Genomic DNA, 15,333 nt, shown 5'->3' with positions numbered 1-15,333 from the left:
GGAACGTTCGTTCTATTTTGGATCATCCTCTATCCAAACAAACTTGTCAGGCAGTCTAAAGCAACAAGAGTATAATATACTCAACACATTCCAGTTTCAATAGGCCCAGAAGAGTCCGGAGGGAAAAAATGGGTTTCAGGTAGATCTTGATGGACTAAGAAGGGATTGCGAGTCTTGTTTGCAACCAATTACCGTCAAAAGCGTTCACGATCCAATAAATAAGACCTAACACCACTTAGAAAAGAACATAGAGAAAAATTAAGAACGGTTGCTTACGATCAAAGACAGCTCTGTGCGCGTTATGAAAATAGATTCCATGCGTCGAATCAGGAAAAACATGCACGTCGTAGTTTTCAACACCAGCCTGATCAAGCTTGTCAATCAAACTCAAGGAATTTTGAAAATGTACATTGTCATCCGCCGCACTTTGCATGAGCAAAAAGCGTACTGTCTGGTTAAGTGCTGTCATATTCGAGATCGCTGCGTTGTCGTATCCGACTGGGTTGTGTTGAGGCATCCTCATATGTCTTTCGGCATAAGCAAAATCTGGTATTTGATGTCAAAAATAGATTCTAAATACTCAAGCAAGTTCAATATCCCTCCAAGATCAAAATTACTCACCGTAATATCTCCAATCTGTCACAGGTGCTATAGCCATACCATACTGGAATGTCTGGCCAGCATCATGCTCCAAAGTCTTGAGAGCCAGAAAACCTCCGTAGCTCCAACCCCAAATTGCCATGCGAGTTTCGTCCACATAGGGCTTTCTGGACCATAGCTTACCCGCTTCGATTTGGTCATGAGACTCCCAGTAGCCGAGATTTTCCCGTATCATAGTTTTCATTTTTCGGCCAGAGAACCCGGTCCCTCTCCCGTCGACAGTGACCACGATGTAACCTAGAGATGCAAAATACGAATTAAAATCCACAGTGAATTGACGGTCAACGCACTGTGAATCCGATGCTCCGTACGGAGCAAATAGGACAGGGTATTTCTGTGACGGATTAAAGCCAGGGGGCCGGCGCTCCAGCGTCTGCAGGGTAAAACCTTCAATTGTTATGGTTTCGAATAGTAACTCTGGTAAAGCGTGTGTCTTGACCATTTCTTTCAGCTGCTCATTGGTTTCGATTACTTCCGTATATTGAGAGCCATCCATGTTGTCCGGAGTGGCCATGATCTTTTGCCACGGAATCGAAGGACCTGTGTACGAAAGCAACACGTATCCTGCCTTTGGAGAAAAGGAAGGCATGACGAAGGCAGGCTCAGACGTATCACTGATTGAAATCAGATCAGACGATCCATGCAATCTAACACCATAAACATGTCGCTGGGTAAGTGCTTCCCTGTTGGCAACAAAATAGACCATGTTGGCATTGGGATCGAACGTTGGAGTGTTTACCACTTCCCATTGTCCCGAGGTTAGAAAGACGGGATTTGGATTTGTCAACGGAGTGAAATAACCCAGGTGCTTGAATCCATTGTGTACCACAATATCGACATATCCATTATATGGGCGATTGTTATTTGGATCTGCAGGCACAAAGACCATTGACTGCGCAGGTTGAACCTCGACCCATCCGCCATCCAGGCTTAGCATGTCATCGACCCGAACAGTCTCACAGCTTCGGTTCTCTAAATCGATAATGATAGTTTGCACAATCTCAAATTCCCGATTGGTCTCTTTCATTAGTATCTTATAATTAGAGGCCCATATAACCTCAAGAATCACACGTTCTCGGTTGGGATCTGCTGCTTCGACTGACATAATGCTATTATTGTCCACATTCAGGAACTGCAAATTCACCGTTGGAATTGGAGCTCCGGCCTTTGGATATTTATATCGTCGATTATCAGGGTAATTCTCTTCCCCAAGCGCCGGCTTTTGTCCAGTGGGTCTGGAAAAATAATACTGCACTGAGTACTCAGGCACTTGAGAGTCATTGGTTCGTAAGTATGCAATGTATCTTCCGTCTTCGGACCACCATATTGCACCACCCATCTGCAGGATCTCTTCTTCGTACACCCAATCAGGCACGCCATACAACATATCTTCGCCTCCGTCAGTGGTGATTTGAGTGACAGTCTTTGATGACAACCGTCGTAGGTAGATATTATGGCTCCTCACAAATGCTATCACATCTGATCGGGGTGACCATGAGGCCCATTGAATTTCCGTCAAGTCATCGTTAGGATCGAGAGGTTGTGTTGACTGTGTCGCAACATCGAATATCCAATATCTTCCTGTAAAGGAATGCCGCCAATTTTTCCTTTTGTGCGTTAACAGAAGGATCTTTTTCAAATCAGGACTAGGCAACGCTTCGTTTATTTCAGTCAACTTGTCGTCGACCAAGATATGTGATGATTTCATCAAATTATAGCTGTTCGAACAGACTGGTCCATCGTTTTGAATAGAACAACTCCGCAAATCATCAACACGGAGGCCTTCTTTTCCTAGAGGATCTCTACGGAGAAGAAAGCCATCTTCACCATCAGGTCCCGTAACCCAGGAGATATGTCTGGAAGTACTTTCAGTCCATTGGCCGGACAAAATTTGGTCGACTGTGATTTTCGCTTTTCCAAGATCTGGTAGCGATGATGTACGTTGTGGTTCCTCCCCGCCTTTGGATGATATATGGAATTCGAAGAAAAAGACGATAGCGAGTAGCCACCCGATGGTGCAGAGTAGACCGAGAAGAATTAATCCAGTGTAGTGAAGCACCGGTCTCTTCCTAAGGTTTCGTGTCGCTTTAGATTGTTCACTATCGTCAACAATGAATTGCTCTGTTTCGGATTCCTCTGGCTTTTGCACGACTGGTAGGTAATAGCGAAGATTGAATTTTCGCCGGAAATTAAACCTAGAAATAATGAGAAATTACCCTTTTAGCCTCTGTCAATGGTGTTTATTCTCACATTCTTTCCTCGGTTCGCTTTCCTATTTCCCTACCCTTTCGCTAGCAAATGCAATTGTGTATTAGGATATATGTTCAATTAGTGGTAAAAACTTGCTCTTTAAAGTGTCTCTCTTCCATGATTGTTTGTTGATACCAAGGGAAGTGTATGAAGAAGAAAATGGACATAATTGAAATACTTGTCTTAGAATCTTTACGCACCAATCTAGCATCGTATGGCAGCATCGGACTCTTAGCTATTTCGGGTGTATTTTACGTATCACGCTTCAACTGATACATACGGCAGTCCATCACCCGGTAATTTATAGTGCGGTATTTAGAATTTTTCCCTCTTATCATAGTACAACAAGGAGAAGATCCTTTTTCGAGCCTGTTTGACTCTTATATACTTGTGTTTATCCGATATGTCATTTTCAGACATGAGCAATTGAACCCCAACGTATCTCCCTGCAATTGCCATACACACTTGGCGCCGTGAATCGGAAATGGGGACAATTTCGATAGCGATCGCATGCGCACTGTTCAGTATCCTCACTAGTATTGAGGGAGCTATCGTCGCTATTCCCCTCTCACGAGGTACAGGCTTGTTAAAGGAAGATATACATGGCCCGTGTCGCTTTGTACCACTGAGCGAGCAGAAGGATGATGAGGTAAAGCAATCCCTCACCAACAATTCATTTTATCTCATGGTATTCTTCTAAAAGGACTTTTGGTTCGCACGATTCTCTATCGGCAGTTCGCGGAATCTCTCCATTTTGATTGACACAGGCTCCCCAGACTTAATTTTAAATGCCGGAGTCTACAATCCCAGCGACTTGGCAATAGACACTCATCATGAATTTTCAATGTCATTTGGTACCGTTGAGGCCGATGGATCTGGGGAAGAAGTGGCAAGTATAACCTTAGGTTTACATATTTAGCCCTTTTGAGGACAATTCATTTGCTAATGTATTTCAAACAAATTTTGGGTTTTATTAGGTGAATGGAACCGTTCATCAAGACACCGTATCGCTTGATGGTACTGAACTGTCGGTTTCTTCTCAATCCCTCGGTGCTATTACAATGACTTCCCCTCCGGGGCCAGCGTTCCCCCATGATGGCTTGATGGGATTTTTCGTTCCGGGAAGTTCATTTGGCGAGAGCACAAATAACTGGTTCACCAACCTGTGTTCTCAACCGCACGCTCTTGATGAGTGTCGCTTTGGACTGGCCCTTGAATTATTCACTAACAATATGAATAAACATGACGGTGCCTTGTACCTGGGTGGAGCCGAGCACTCTCGATTTCTTGGAGAGCTTAGCGTGACTGAAAAACACGAGCGGTTCGTTTTTGGAGATGTGATATTTGATAATCAAACCATTCATAGCAATGCTGAGATTATGGTTGATAGTGGGACGACGGTGATATGGGGGTGAGTAAATTCCAGTTATTAAACGATAGGTTGGGGAAAAAAAAATTTCATGATTGTAAAGTACTAATCAATGTATCTTTGTCAAGGCCAATCAAATATGTACAAGAACTGTTTGACAAAGCTGGCATGCAGTCGGTCCTGCGACAGTCCAACAATACCGGTTCTCTCGTCAGGACTCTTGATGGATTCTACTCATGTGACCACCCCCCATCATTTGGCTTCCAATTTCCATCTCTTGCGAACGCCACCACCGCCAGATTGAGAAAGTCGACAGTTGTAAGCCATCAAAGTAGGGTTTTTCAAATTTACTACTCGGCCCTGGCCGAGAACTCATCCGAAGATGGAGGGAACTGCAGGGCTTCTATTCATGGGACAGATAGCTTTGGTGATTCATGGATAGTGGGTCAGCGTAAGTACATCCAAATCTCTCGAGTTCTTGAGTAAGCAATGAAACTGAAGAAATCTCTGAACTTCAGGCTTTTTCCGCGGGAGGTATATCGACCACAACGTCGAAGAAAATACAATGGGCTTTGCGGACTTACAGGAAATTAAGAAGTTGATCTAAAAGTGGAATGACATTATTTCTATTAATAGAAATGATATTCACGTATCGTGGACCACAGTGCCATTATTGAAATCTTTGCATGTAGTCCCTACGAAGTCTGTTCTACAAATAGAGTTGCATTCAGAGTATTGATTACAACATCACGGCGTCGACAGTGAATATTCGCAGGGCTGTAGTTCAACATTGAGTTGAAATAGTTCACCATGTTACTCCAATCGTCAGCTCAAGCTCAGCGTCGGATTAATCTATGCCAGCGATCAAAATAGCACGTCGATGAACTTTTCTGACTCAACGTTAAACTACAATCCGATATTGGCATATAACTCTGACCAAACGGGTAGTTTCTCGTACAGCCCTTGCCAGGATGCATTCAATGAAAAGATATAGAGGTATGAAGTAAGACCTGATAAATCCAGTCGGAGCCAAATACGATTACAACAAGGAATCATTAGTATTGCCCCTCCCGGTCATAGTTAACCTCAGGATGTCAGACAGGAAATTTCGCTGCGATTTGAAACTGAGAAATATTACGCAGTCATCTCTAATTCAGCTGTTAGTTATTGTAATACAGAGAAACCCGATACTGGTCCGTATGTTATGGTAATTAATATTGTTTACAATACTAGTGTTTATATACCATACCATACACAATGATCACAATCGCCTCTCGCAAAGTGTATCGCCAACTTATCCTTCTGGCATCCTCGGCTGCTTATGATTCTAGCCTGAATTGGTTTTCACTTACTGTGACTCATAGTGCACCACAGCTGATCTTCGCTGCTTGAAACCTTGGAAAGTGAAGTGTTGTGTTAGCGTCACATGGCAGATTGTAACGAACTTAAATGATATACGATTTCTGTTAACCCCGAGAACAAACGATAGCAATGAAGCCCTACTCATAACTTATATACGTACATACTCAGCCAACGCAGTAAAAGAGAGAGGAAAAGTCAAATATTTTGATACCAAGGTTGAATCGTTTGTCATTCTGTCTGCTTTCCACGAACCAAGGAACACAATGCGGTCAATTACAGTTTCTGCTTTCATTGCCCTCTTGGCTGCAGAGGCTTTGGCCGCTCCATACACCAATCCAGAGCCTTTCACTAAGGCCGGCAACCTCAAGGCACGCTACACTGAGCCTTTCACTGAGCCCTTCACTGAGCCCTTTACGGAGCCTGAGAAGCGCTACACCGAGCCTTTCACCGAGCCCTTCACTGAGCCCTTCACTGAGCCCTTTACGGAGCCTGAGAAGCGCTACACCGAGCCTTTCACCGAGCCCTTCACTGAGCCCTTTACGGAGCCTGAGAAGCGCTACACCGAGCCTTTCACCGAGCCCTTCACCGAGCCCTTTACGGAGCCTGAGAAGCGCTACACCGAGCCCTTCACCGAGCCCTTTACGGAGCCTGAGAAGCGCTACACCGAGCCTTTCACTGAGCCCTTCACTGAGCCCTTCACCGAGCCCTTCACCGAGCCCGAGAAGCGCTACACCGAGCCAGAGCCATACACTGAGCCCTTCACCAAAGTTGACAAGCTCAAGGTTCGTTTTGCCCAGCCTGTACCCTTTGACGTTCCATTTACTGAATGTGGCAGGCTTGAGGCTCGTTACACTGACTCCAATGGGCTCGCTGCTCGCTGCCGCCAAAGCTAAGCCCTTTCTTTGAAAGTATCCATTCTTTCAACTGGAGTTTCGAGGAACTCGTGGCTGAGCTTAGAAAATTTCGAATCACCGTGCAGTCCTCGATCATATTCTCAAACAATTTTTCCACTTTCCCTCTGTCCATACTAAGCCCATTACGGTCGCTACTGTCAAAATAGGCAGATTATATTGTTGATTTTACAGAGAAGGGATGGTAGTGAATTTCATCTATGTATATGTGCAGCGTACCGTCTCTTTCGGTCGATTTCTCTGTTTGATCCCAAAAATCAGTCAATTAGATCCAACTTCTTGTCTCTCGCTAAATTAACCTCATATTACTATCGATTTCCGTTTGCTTCGTATTGCTTGCGCGATTGAATTACAGTCGTAATCTTCCAAAGTCTCCATGGAAACAAGTATGTAGTTTAAAGCCTATTGTCATCATGCGGTACATAACCCCAAGCTATGGTAAATGATGTGATGAGTATGATTTATCGACCCCAGAACAGACTCAGACCTTGAAAGCATTGAGCAAAATGAATCAAGATTAACGAAATAAAAAGTTGAGATTGCATGCTTTTACTGGTGGTTCTAATGAACGTTGTTTGATACGCATACGATGAATGACTAAATGAAAGAGAGATATACATCTTCCAAATCATCAAGCAAAAAGGCAAATAAATTAGAATTTCAGGTTGTCAGTTTGAGATGTACTGTTTTATTTCCTCAGAAAATAATGATATACTCGGACTCGTACAGAGACAATTCCTGAACGATTCAAAGAAACCGAACATTCTACTGGACGAGGCGAGACCGGATCCAAGTTTAGTTCCCTCCCAGAATATCCTTATTATGTTCAGCCACCGCAATAGCGTCTGCCTCGAGCTCAGCCTCGCTCAAGCTGTCAAGGCTGTCATCCGGGATATTACCTGGATTGTATCGTCCAAGATCTTTCCAGGCATCAATCAGCGGCTGATATGGACTGCCCTCAGGGCAAAACGTATATCTGTCCAACTGATGGGCGACTCCATGATCTTCACCAGCTCGAGTAATGTTGATAGTTTTATAGCAAGCACTACGCTCTTTGACCCATGCACTGAGCTTGTTCCAGTCACGACATTTGCGAGGTTGATTCTCCCCAGTTAAGAACTGGTCACCGTGGCCTGCAGTAAAATCCATGTTGTCATCAGCGTTGCATATAATATCTTGGCGAAGAAGATCTAGGCAATGCTCAATATGGTGATAGGACACCTTTGGCTTTTTGCCCCTGTGGGCATCATAAGTAAATGCGTGTAGCAATACCTAGCAGATTGCATCAGTCAAGATTGCAATGTACTGACAGGGGACAAAAAGACATACAGTGCAATGGAGAGCATGGTGGCCGTGGCTCACGTACATTCCCTTGTTGATATCCCAAGGGAACACCTCCGATCGTGGTAATCCAAGAGCGTCAGACTCCTCGTGAGTGAGGGCTACAAAACCTTCACTGATATCGATGGTATTCCAAAGAGCATCCTTGGTTTCATGGTCATATTGATCGGAACTGTACTCAGTGGCGTAATGGAAATTAATAGTGAGCTCGTTTTCAGGCAATTTTGCTAGCAATCAAATTCTTAGCTGACTTGCACAGGCAGAGACTCGAGGCTTGATACATGTATATTTCCATACATACCGTAGAGCGAGTACACTTTTGGACGATGGACGGCTAGATATATCACCTGAACGATGTTGAGACACAAAGACACAAATAGAAGCACTGGTACAAGCTTCAAAGCCCCTCCCCACTTGGTTTGAGTAGCGAGACGAGGAGTGCCTGACACAAGACCGTGATATTCCTCATCAAGAGATTCAGAACGACTGACGTCGTCTCGATATTCTTTGGAAGCCATGGTGAAAGTCTTCGAAAACGATTGTGGATAAAAACCTGAGCTGAGCAAAGATCTCCCAAAGTAGCAGGAAAAGATTGTAAAGGACTTAGCTGCCGGTTATTCTGTGGGAGATAGGTCACTATGGATTGAGATCAGAATAGGAGCGAGAGGAAGAAGAGAACCCAGATCAGATCGATGGGCGAACGGTGGCAAGCCTGTGAGACTTGCTTAGTCCTTTGATTCTTGATTAGGTGCTTGTCTTGCAATATGCTGATGGCCTGATACTTCGTTAGTGCTTACTACTTCCTCAGAAATGTCACTAAGCACGTTACTGAAGAGTCTATCTCCGCAATCTAGCATAAGAGACAGCTACTTCATCTACGGCGACACCGACTGTAGAATAAGCGACTGGGTGGAAGGATCAGCAGTATTTACTAAGACAGTGTGGGATATATTACATACTAGTTCTCAAAGTAACTCTAGAATCTTAAAGCCGTCACGTCACGTTACGTTACGTTCCAGTAATTTCAAATTGTACTGTTTCGTTATGACCGCGGCTTACATTGACTCATACCGTACAATACATTGTCATATGAGCACAAGAAGCCGAGCCGGTGGGGCCGTCTGTATGAACCTGTCAGAACAACTACAACTAGGGCTTCGCTTCATACACAGTTCTTTTTCTTGTCCAAATTTAGATTAATAATCCGAAGTGGGTAGTAGTTGGTTTATTTCACTTTGGGGACCAACAGGTCAATAATTTGTAACATCATGATGGCAGGTTGAAGCGAGTCACAGATAAACATTGCCATTATGATGGTATTTGGCAATTGTCTCACGGACTTGGCAGTTTACGAAACGAGTCAAGGTCACAATCTCTTTACCGCTACGAACATCGCTTATTATATCTAGGACTGGAATTCTTTCCGACTCTTTTTATAGCCATTGCATTCGTTCGCGGGTTGTTCGTGTCTAGAGACTAGTCTAGACCCACGAGAGTATCTGCTAGAAGCTGTTATCAGTTTCATCACGTCATTAAAGTATCACGGCACAAATCTTGATGTATTGGTTAAGCTACCAACCTTTGGTATCGTCGAGATCACGAGGACTGAGAAAATAAACGGAGGCAGGCATCCCTGTCTGGACACAAGAAGAAAAATCAGGGAGAGAGAACTCGGATAGGGGTATCACGGAACATGTACGTATTCTCTCTTAAAACTACTTACATCAATCATTGCCGCTTCCGCTTCCGCTGCCACTGCTACTGTTCCATCTTTTCCCCCAAACTTTCAATAGCATGACTGATTTAGAATTTCCACCAGATATCTGGGTTGTCGCTTTGCCGTTCCCGCCCATTTGCGGACAGCAAGAACCTGGAGAGCCTGGTCCGAGATTAAGAGCTTTTGCATTACTTTCTGCTGGCCCTTCAATACTTCCAGTGAATACTATACATCTTATTTGCATTTGGTAGATCCACGCAATATGGACATGCTCTGTCCATCGCCCTTGTGGGACAACGGTCACGTGTCAAACTGCGTGATCAACAACTACCTGGGCAAGCTAGTTCCTCTATCAATATGTCTAGCTTCAGCCACTGTATTCTGCATTATCTATACATATCCTTGTCAAAGGAATATTAAGTATATGCGGAAAGGATTTAGGCGTGTGACTACGAAGAATGAAAACATCGTTCAGGATGCGATATTCAATAATGCATCTCAAGACTACACAACATCGATTTCCGCACCCATTGCCAAGTTGGAATTGATATGTATCTTCGTCGATATCACAATTGCCATTCTGATACTCATCGGCAGTCGAGAGTCTATAGACCTTTCAACAATATTTGCTTCCGCTGTGTCTTCCATTTATTTGCTGCTTCTTGCCTTGGTGCGGCAGACTCCTTATTTTGAAATCGTCAAGGTTCTACAAACCCATTCAGCAACGCTCTACACTGTGCAGTGGGTCTGTATAGGTGTGACTGGGCATGCGTTGATCTTCGAAGGTCACGGGCAACTTTTGACAATTGCAACGCTCACTCGTTTCGGCATATTCACAGCGCTGTGTCTGTTTCACTGGACCGCTAGCAGAGTACCGGTGCAGGCATCTCTCAACAAGAAAATACCCTCTTCTGAGCCCAGCAGAGAAGAGACGGCAAGCTTAATATCTCGCCTGGCCTTCTCCTGGGTCAACGAGCTGGTATGGAGATCATTTCGAGCCACACTGGAGGCCTCTGATCTATACCAGCTCCGCCAAAACCAAAGGTCTAAAGTTGTCAGCCTAAGGTTCCATGATATAGCAGCTACTACAATTCCTCTACTACGTAGACTTTATCGTTTTCTCAAGTATGACCTCCTAAGGCAGGGCGGGTGGGCGGCAGTGAACAGTGTGGCTGTTTTCATTCCACCAGTGCTCATAAAACTTATCCTGGAGTGTATTGAGTCCCCAGATCGCATGGCTCTAAGCACTGCCTGGCTTTGTATTGGTGGTCTCTTAGTTGCGGGGATAATTGCTGGCATTGCCGATTGCCAATGCGACTGGATAGGCCACCAGATGGCTGCCAAGTTACGAACTATTCTGATCAATGAAATATACGAAAAAGTCCTGCGGAAAAGAATGACGAGGCAACAGTCAGAATCACAGAGCTCGAGCACAAGTGAAGACCACCATGCTAGTGATGGCAACATTTTCAACCTCATGTCAATGGATGCCGAGCATGTGAGTGAACTAAGTGGCAACCTATATCTGATCTGGGTAACTTTTCCAGTACAGATAAGCCTGGGAGTATGGTTACTATACAGACTTCTTGGGATCAGTGGTATAGTTGGAGTCTTATGCATGATTGCCTTACTACCTCTGAATTTTCTAATATCCCAGCGTGTGATGGCCGTGCAGGCGCGTGCCTTGAAAGCCAGTGATACCCGAATCCAAGCCGGAAATGAAATATTGAATAACATTCGTACAATCAAGTACTCGGCATGGGAAAGCGCCTTCAAGGAACAAGTCATGGAAAAACGCCGGTTTGAAATGACAGAAATGCGTTCTCGTTTTATTTGGTGGTCAATTAATGCTACGACTTTTCATTCTCTCCCACTCATCGTCACCATTATAACGTGCTTTTTCTACACTATTGTCTGGGATAATCCATTAGAAACGTCAATTGCATTTCCGGCTCTAGCCGTATTTGGCATTATACGGATTCCTTTAGACCGATTGGCCACCTGTGTTACTTTTGTGCTGCAAGCCCGCGTATCTCTAGATCGCGTTGACAATTTTCTTTGTGAAAGAGAAACGGCCAAATATGACCAACTTTCCAAACTCAAAACATCTAATGACATTGGTTTTGAGGACGCTACCTTAGCGTGGCCAACTGAGGCGTCTGCGAATGTGTCAGATGATAACGGCGCAAAAAGAGGAGGGCATATTCCACTAAATGAATTGGCATCTGGCCGGTCGTTCAGGCTGAAAAGTCTTGATATTCGATTCCGAACAGAAGCGCTTAACGTCATCTGTGGTCCAAGTGGGTCCGGAAAGTCTTCATTGCTGCTTGCTCTTCTTGGAGAAATGGATCTGATCAAGGGTCAAGTGTTTCTACCGCACTGTGAACAGACAAATTTGGACACAAATAACCTGTTAGAGACCACAGCATATTGTCCACAGGAGCCGTGGATTTTGAATCGAACTATACGTGAAAATATCATTTTTGACTTTCCTTTCGATAGCCGCCGTTACGAATGCGTTCTGCATGCTGTGGCTCTTTTGCCCGACATTGCCACCATGGATAATAGTGACCAGACTCTTTGCGGAGAGAATGGAAGTCGGCTGTCAGGTGGCCAGAAGCAACGTGTTGCCTTGGCACGAGCGCTTTATAGTCCATGCAAATACGTTCTTCTTGATGACTGTCTTAGTGCGGTGGATTCTCACACGGCGAATCATATTTTTTCCCTTGCAATAAGGGGGTCATTGATGAGAGATCGTACCTGCATTCTTGCTACGCACCATACGCATCTTGCGATTCCTCATTCTGACTACGTTGTTATGCTAGACGATGGCACGGTACGCGGTCATGGTACAGCGGAAGAACTTGTCTCGATTGGTCTCATTGATGCCGGGGTTATGGAGAGTAAATGGGATCTACCATCTCCAGTTTCGTTCAATATAAATGACATTGACTTCGATGTGAAACTCTTTGCAAGGTCGTCTCTCGAAAGTATTTCACTGCATGAAGTTACGCCCAAGCCAGAAGAGCTAGAGGAAAATCGGGGCTACAGAGAAATCAAAGCGGAAGGAGCCGTCTCGTGGTCCGTAGTGAGAAGCTATTTAGGTGCTATGGGTAGTCGATGGTACTGGGTCGCGGTTCTATTCATGTTTGCAGTGCAACAATTTGCTTCGCTTGGAACGAACTTATGGATCAAGGAATGGGCATTCCAATATGACAATTTAAAGAGGCGAACGGAAGCCTCGACACCAATACAAACAACAGGCGACTCCGAGACATACTACGTTGACGAACTTCATAAGCTCGACGTGTGGTACTATATCACGATGTACGTCATTTTATGCGCGTCATACACACTCATCACCATGCTACGCGATCTTATCACATTTTACGGTTCACTCAAAGCATCATCTACTATATTCGAACGGCTGCTCGACTTGGTCCTATATGCGAAACTACTTTTCTTCGACAGTGTACCGCTAGGACAGATCACAAACCGTTTCTCCAAGGATGTCGAGGTTATGGATCAATCAATATCCGGATTTTCAATCAGCGCTTTACAACTTCTTGCATCCATGGCCACGATGATCATCTTTATATCCACTATCCTTCCGGCGTTTCTCGTGGTGGCAGTGTTTATTTGTGTAGCTTACTACTTTGTCGTCGTGGTGTACATCAACGGGGCTCGAGACCTGAAGCGGATTGAATCCGTCCAAAGATCTCCGCTGTACCAGCAATTCAGCGAAACCCTTGCAGGCGTTATCAGTATTCGGGCATATGCGCGAACGTCAGTGTTTACCGCGCAGAATCAGGAGCTTGTTGACCGACTCAATCAGCCGTACTTGCTCCAATGGGCCAGTAAAGAATGGCTAACGTTTCGAGCGAACGTTCTTAGTTCTATGATTTCGTTCTTTACAGGAGCTTTTGTACTTTGGAACTCCAGACGGATCGAATTTGGTAGTGCGGGGCTTGTGCTTACCTATGCTACGAACTTTACGGAAAATGTCATATGGTTCGTACAGGTGTATGCTATCATTCAACAGAATCTCAACTCCGTGGATCGGATCTTTGAGTACAAAGGAATTGAGCAAGAAGCCACTCAGCCCCTACGGAGAGCTATTTATGATATGCCGGAGGATTGGCCCTCTCAGGGACGAATTCGGTTTTTTGATTACACAACTCGGTATGCGCCTGGCCTGGAGCCTGGATTGAAAGGGATCAGTTTCGAAGTGCGACCCGGCGAGCGCGTCGCCGTTGTTGGACGCACCGGGGCGGGCAAGAGCACGCTCACATTGGCGTTGATACGAGGCCTGGAAGCAGATAGTGGCTGGATTGAGATTGATGGCATCAACATCAGCACAGTAACACTCAAGCAACTTCGGCAAGCCATCACTCTCGTGCCACAGGACCCAGAGTTGTTCGATGGTACTTTACGTGACAATCTCGATCCCCTTAAACAATACACTGACGAAGAGATTCGCGCAACCCTGCACACCGTACTCCTTGACGATATGATTATGACCGCAACAAAGCCGAGCACAGCGGTGAGCCTTCTAGACTTTGCAGCGGATGCATTGTCACGCGGCCAGCGTCAGTTATTATGTATTGCGCGTGCACTGCTGCGGCAATCACGCATTCTCGTCCTCGACGAGGCTACCGCGTCTATTGACTATGCCACCGACGCGGCGATCCAGGCAGGATTACGCGCCAGCGTCTCAAATGGCACTACGGTCTTGACAGTCGCCCACAGGTTGCAGACCATCGCCGACTACGATAAAATTATTGTGTTAGACGCTGGACGTATTGTCGAACAAGGGTCTGTTAGAGAGCTCCTCGCCTACCACCGGGATGGTGCCATTTTCCGTCGCATGTGTGAGGAGTCTGGAGATCTCGAAGGAATTGAGCGGGTTGCGTTTGGCAATTTTAATTCTCTTCATGAGTAACTTTATTTTGCTGTTTGCAGTTGTTAGGGTCCACTCTAGTTCTAAATCAGGATAGCTCTTTATGAATTCGGATGTATATTAGGACTTTCCATGTCAAAGAGTCGGTTGTCAACTCGGCATACATGACGAGCAGTAGCCTGCAACGTGATACATATGACTTGAAACTCATATATCAAATCAAGAATTGTACAGTAGTACATGCATATCTCTCATTAGGTAGCGTCCAGTAATATTACTGCATATCGTACCTGATGAAGTGCCACCAGTCAAGGACAAGTGCGTAGCTGTAGACTGCGAATATAACCAATCCCGCACTTTATTAATCAGTTGGATTTCCGTGCTAAGTGGTTTTCTTGACTTGCCACCCATGGCAGTACTGCTAATCCTGCTATAAGTGCTCACCGACAAGAAAAAAGGCTCATTCCATGGGTCTGTATGTCGACCTATGATTAGGACTGTCAGCCGACGAAGTCTTGATCAACCTCTACCTCTACCAACACCCGAGGAAAGTTGATCTGCGTAGAAACCAAGTGTACCTACGTATAATTGGTTCATTCGTATATGCAATAACGAGTAAGCTTCTATAGGTACAGGGAATAAAGTTTTAGTCAATGACACTAGAAAGACGATGTTTAATTTACGTACAGTACCTGAGTTAGTGATACATACTTGTATGTAATTCTGATACTTACTGGTAGGTGTATGTAATACGATGGTAACAATACCAAGTATGCCGATACCGTAGGTCACCTTGGAAGCGATAAATTAATGGCTTATCAAA

At 44.9% G+C, this 15,333-nt stretch overlaps 5 protein-coding genes across 7 annotated transcripts; 3 read left to right on the top strand and 2 right to left on the bottom strand.

The window, feature by feature from the left end:
• Window positions 1-26: 26 nt before the first annotated feature.
• On the bottom strand, window positions 27-3,059 carry TSTA_024620 (dipeptidyl peptidase IV, putative). Of its 2 annotated transcripts, XM_002479529.1 has the most exons (4): window positions 2,911-3,059; window positions 622-2,855; window positions 277-527; window positions 27-225 (listed from the first exon to the last, which is right to left on the bottom strand). In XM_002479529.1, coding segments are annotated over exons 1-3 (2,244 nt in total). In that variant the 5' UTR covers window positions 2,913-3,059; the 3' UTR covers window positions 27-225; window positions 277-519. The 2 variants fall into 2 exon arrangements, with proteins under 2 accessions (XP_002479574.1, XP_002479573.1); XM_002479528.1 differs by lacking the exon at window positions 27-225 and having other exon boundaries at window positions 249-527.
• Window positions 3,060-3,638: 579 nt separating this feature from the next.
• Window positions 3,639-4,886, top strand: TSTA_024610 (uncharacterized protein; the record flags this gene model as incomplete). Of its 2 annotated transcripts, XM_002479526.1 has the most annotated exons (4): window positions 3,639-3,799; window positions 3,888-4,321; window positions 4,408-4,730; window positions 4,798-4,886. In XM_002479526.1, the coding sequence occupies exons 1-4, from the start codon at window positions 3,755-3,757 to the stop codon at window positions 4,884-4,886; spliced, it is 891 nt and encodes a 296-aa protein (XP_002479571.1). In that variant the 5' UTR covers window positions 3,639-3,754. The 2 variants fall into 2 exon arrangements, with proteins under 2 accessions (XP_002479571.1, XP_002479572.1); XM_002479527.1 differs by lacking the exon at window positions 3,639-3,799 and having other exon boundaries at window positions 3,808-4,321.
• Window positions 4,887-5,536: 650 nt separating this feature from the next.
• Window positions 5,537-6,863, top strand: TSTA_024600 (uncharacterized protein; the record flags this gene model as incomplete). Its single annotated transcript, XM_002479525.1, has 3 exons — window positions 5,537-5,642; window positions 5,810-6,423; window positions 6,477-6,863. The coding sequence occupies 3 exons, from the start codon at window positions 5,537-5,539 to the stop codon at window positions 6,480-6,482; spliced, it is 726 nt and encodes a 241-aa protein (XP_002479570.1). The 3' UTR covers window positions 6,483-6,863.
• Window positions 6,864-7,185: 322 nt separating this feature from the next.
• On the bottom strand, window positions 7,186-8,632 carry TSTA_024590 (uncharacterized protein). The gene is made up of 3 exons (XM_002479524.1): window positions 8,195-8,632; window positions 7,882-8,120; window positions 7,186-7,824 (listed from the first exon to the last, which is right to left on the bottom strand). The coding sequence occupies exons 1-3, from the start codon at window positions 8,409-8,411 to the stop codon at window positions 7,348-7,350; spliced, it is 933 nt and encodes a 310-aa protein (XP_002479569.1). The 5' UTR covers window positions 8,412-8,632; the 3' UTR covers window positions 7,186-7,347.
• A 1,402-nt stretch (window positions 8,633-10,034) lies between these two features.
• Window positions 10,035-15,139, top strand: TSTA_024580 (multidrug resistance protein, putative; the record flags this gene model as incomplete). The annotated part of the gene is made up of 4 exons (XM_002479523.1): window positions 10,035-11,108; window positions 11,163-14,516; window positions 14,773-14,878; window positions 15,006-15,139. The coding sequence occupies 4 exons, from the start codon at window positions 10,035-10,037 to the stop codon at window positions 15,137-15,139; spliced, it is 4,668 nt and encodes a 1,555-aa protein (XP_002479568.1).
• Window positions 15,140-15,333: the final 194 nt, after the last annotated feature.

The sequence above is a fragment of the Talaromyces stipitatus genome, genomic scaffold, assembly GCF_000003125.1.
Source record: "Talaromyces stipitatus ATCC 10500 scf_1105507295541 genomic scaffold, whole genome shotgun sequence".
Classification (NCBI taxonomy): domain Eukaryota; kingdom Fungi; phylum Ascomycota; class Eurotiomycetes; order Eurotiales; family Trichocomaceae; genus Talaromyces; species Talaromyces stipitatus.
The sequence above is the reverse complement of the archived record's forward strand: the minus strand, read 5'-3'. Positions and strand labels throughout refer to the sequence as shown.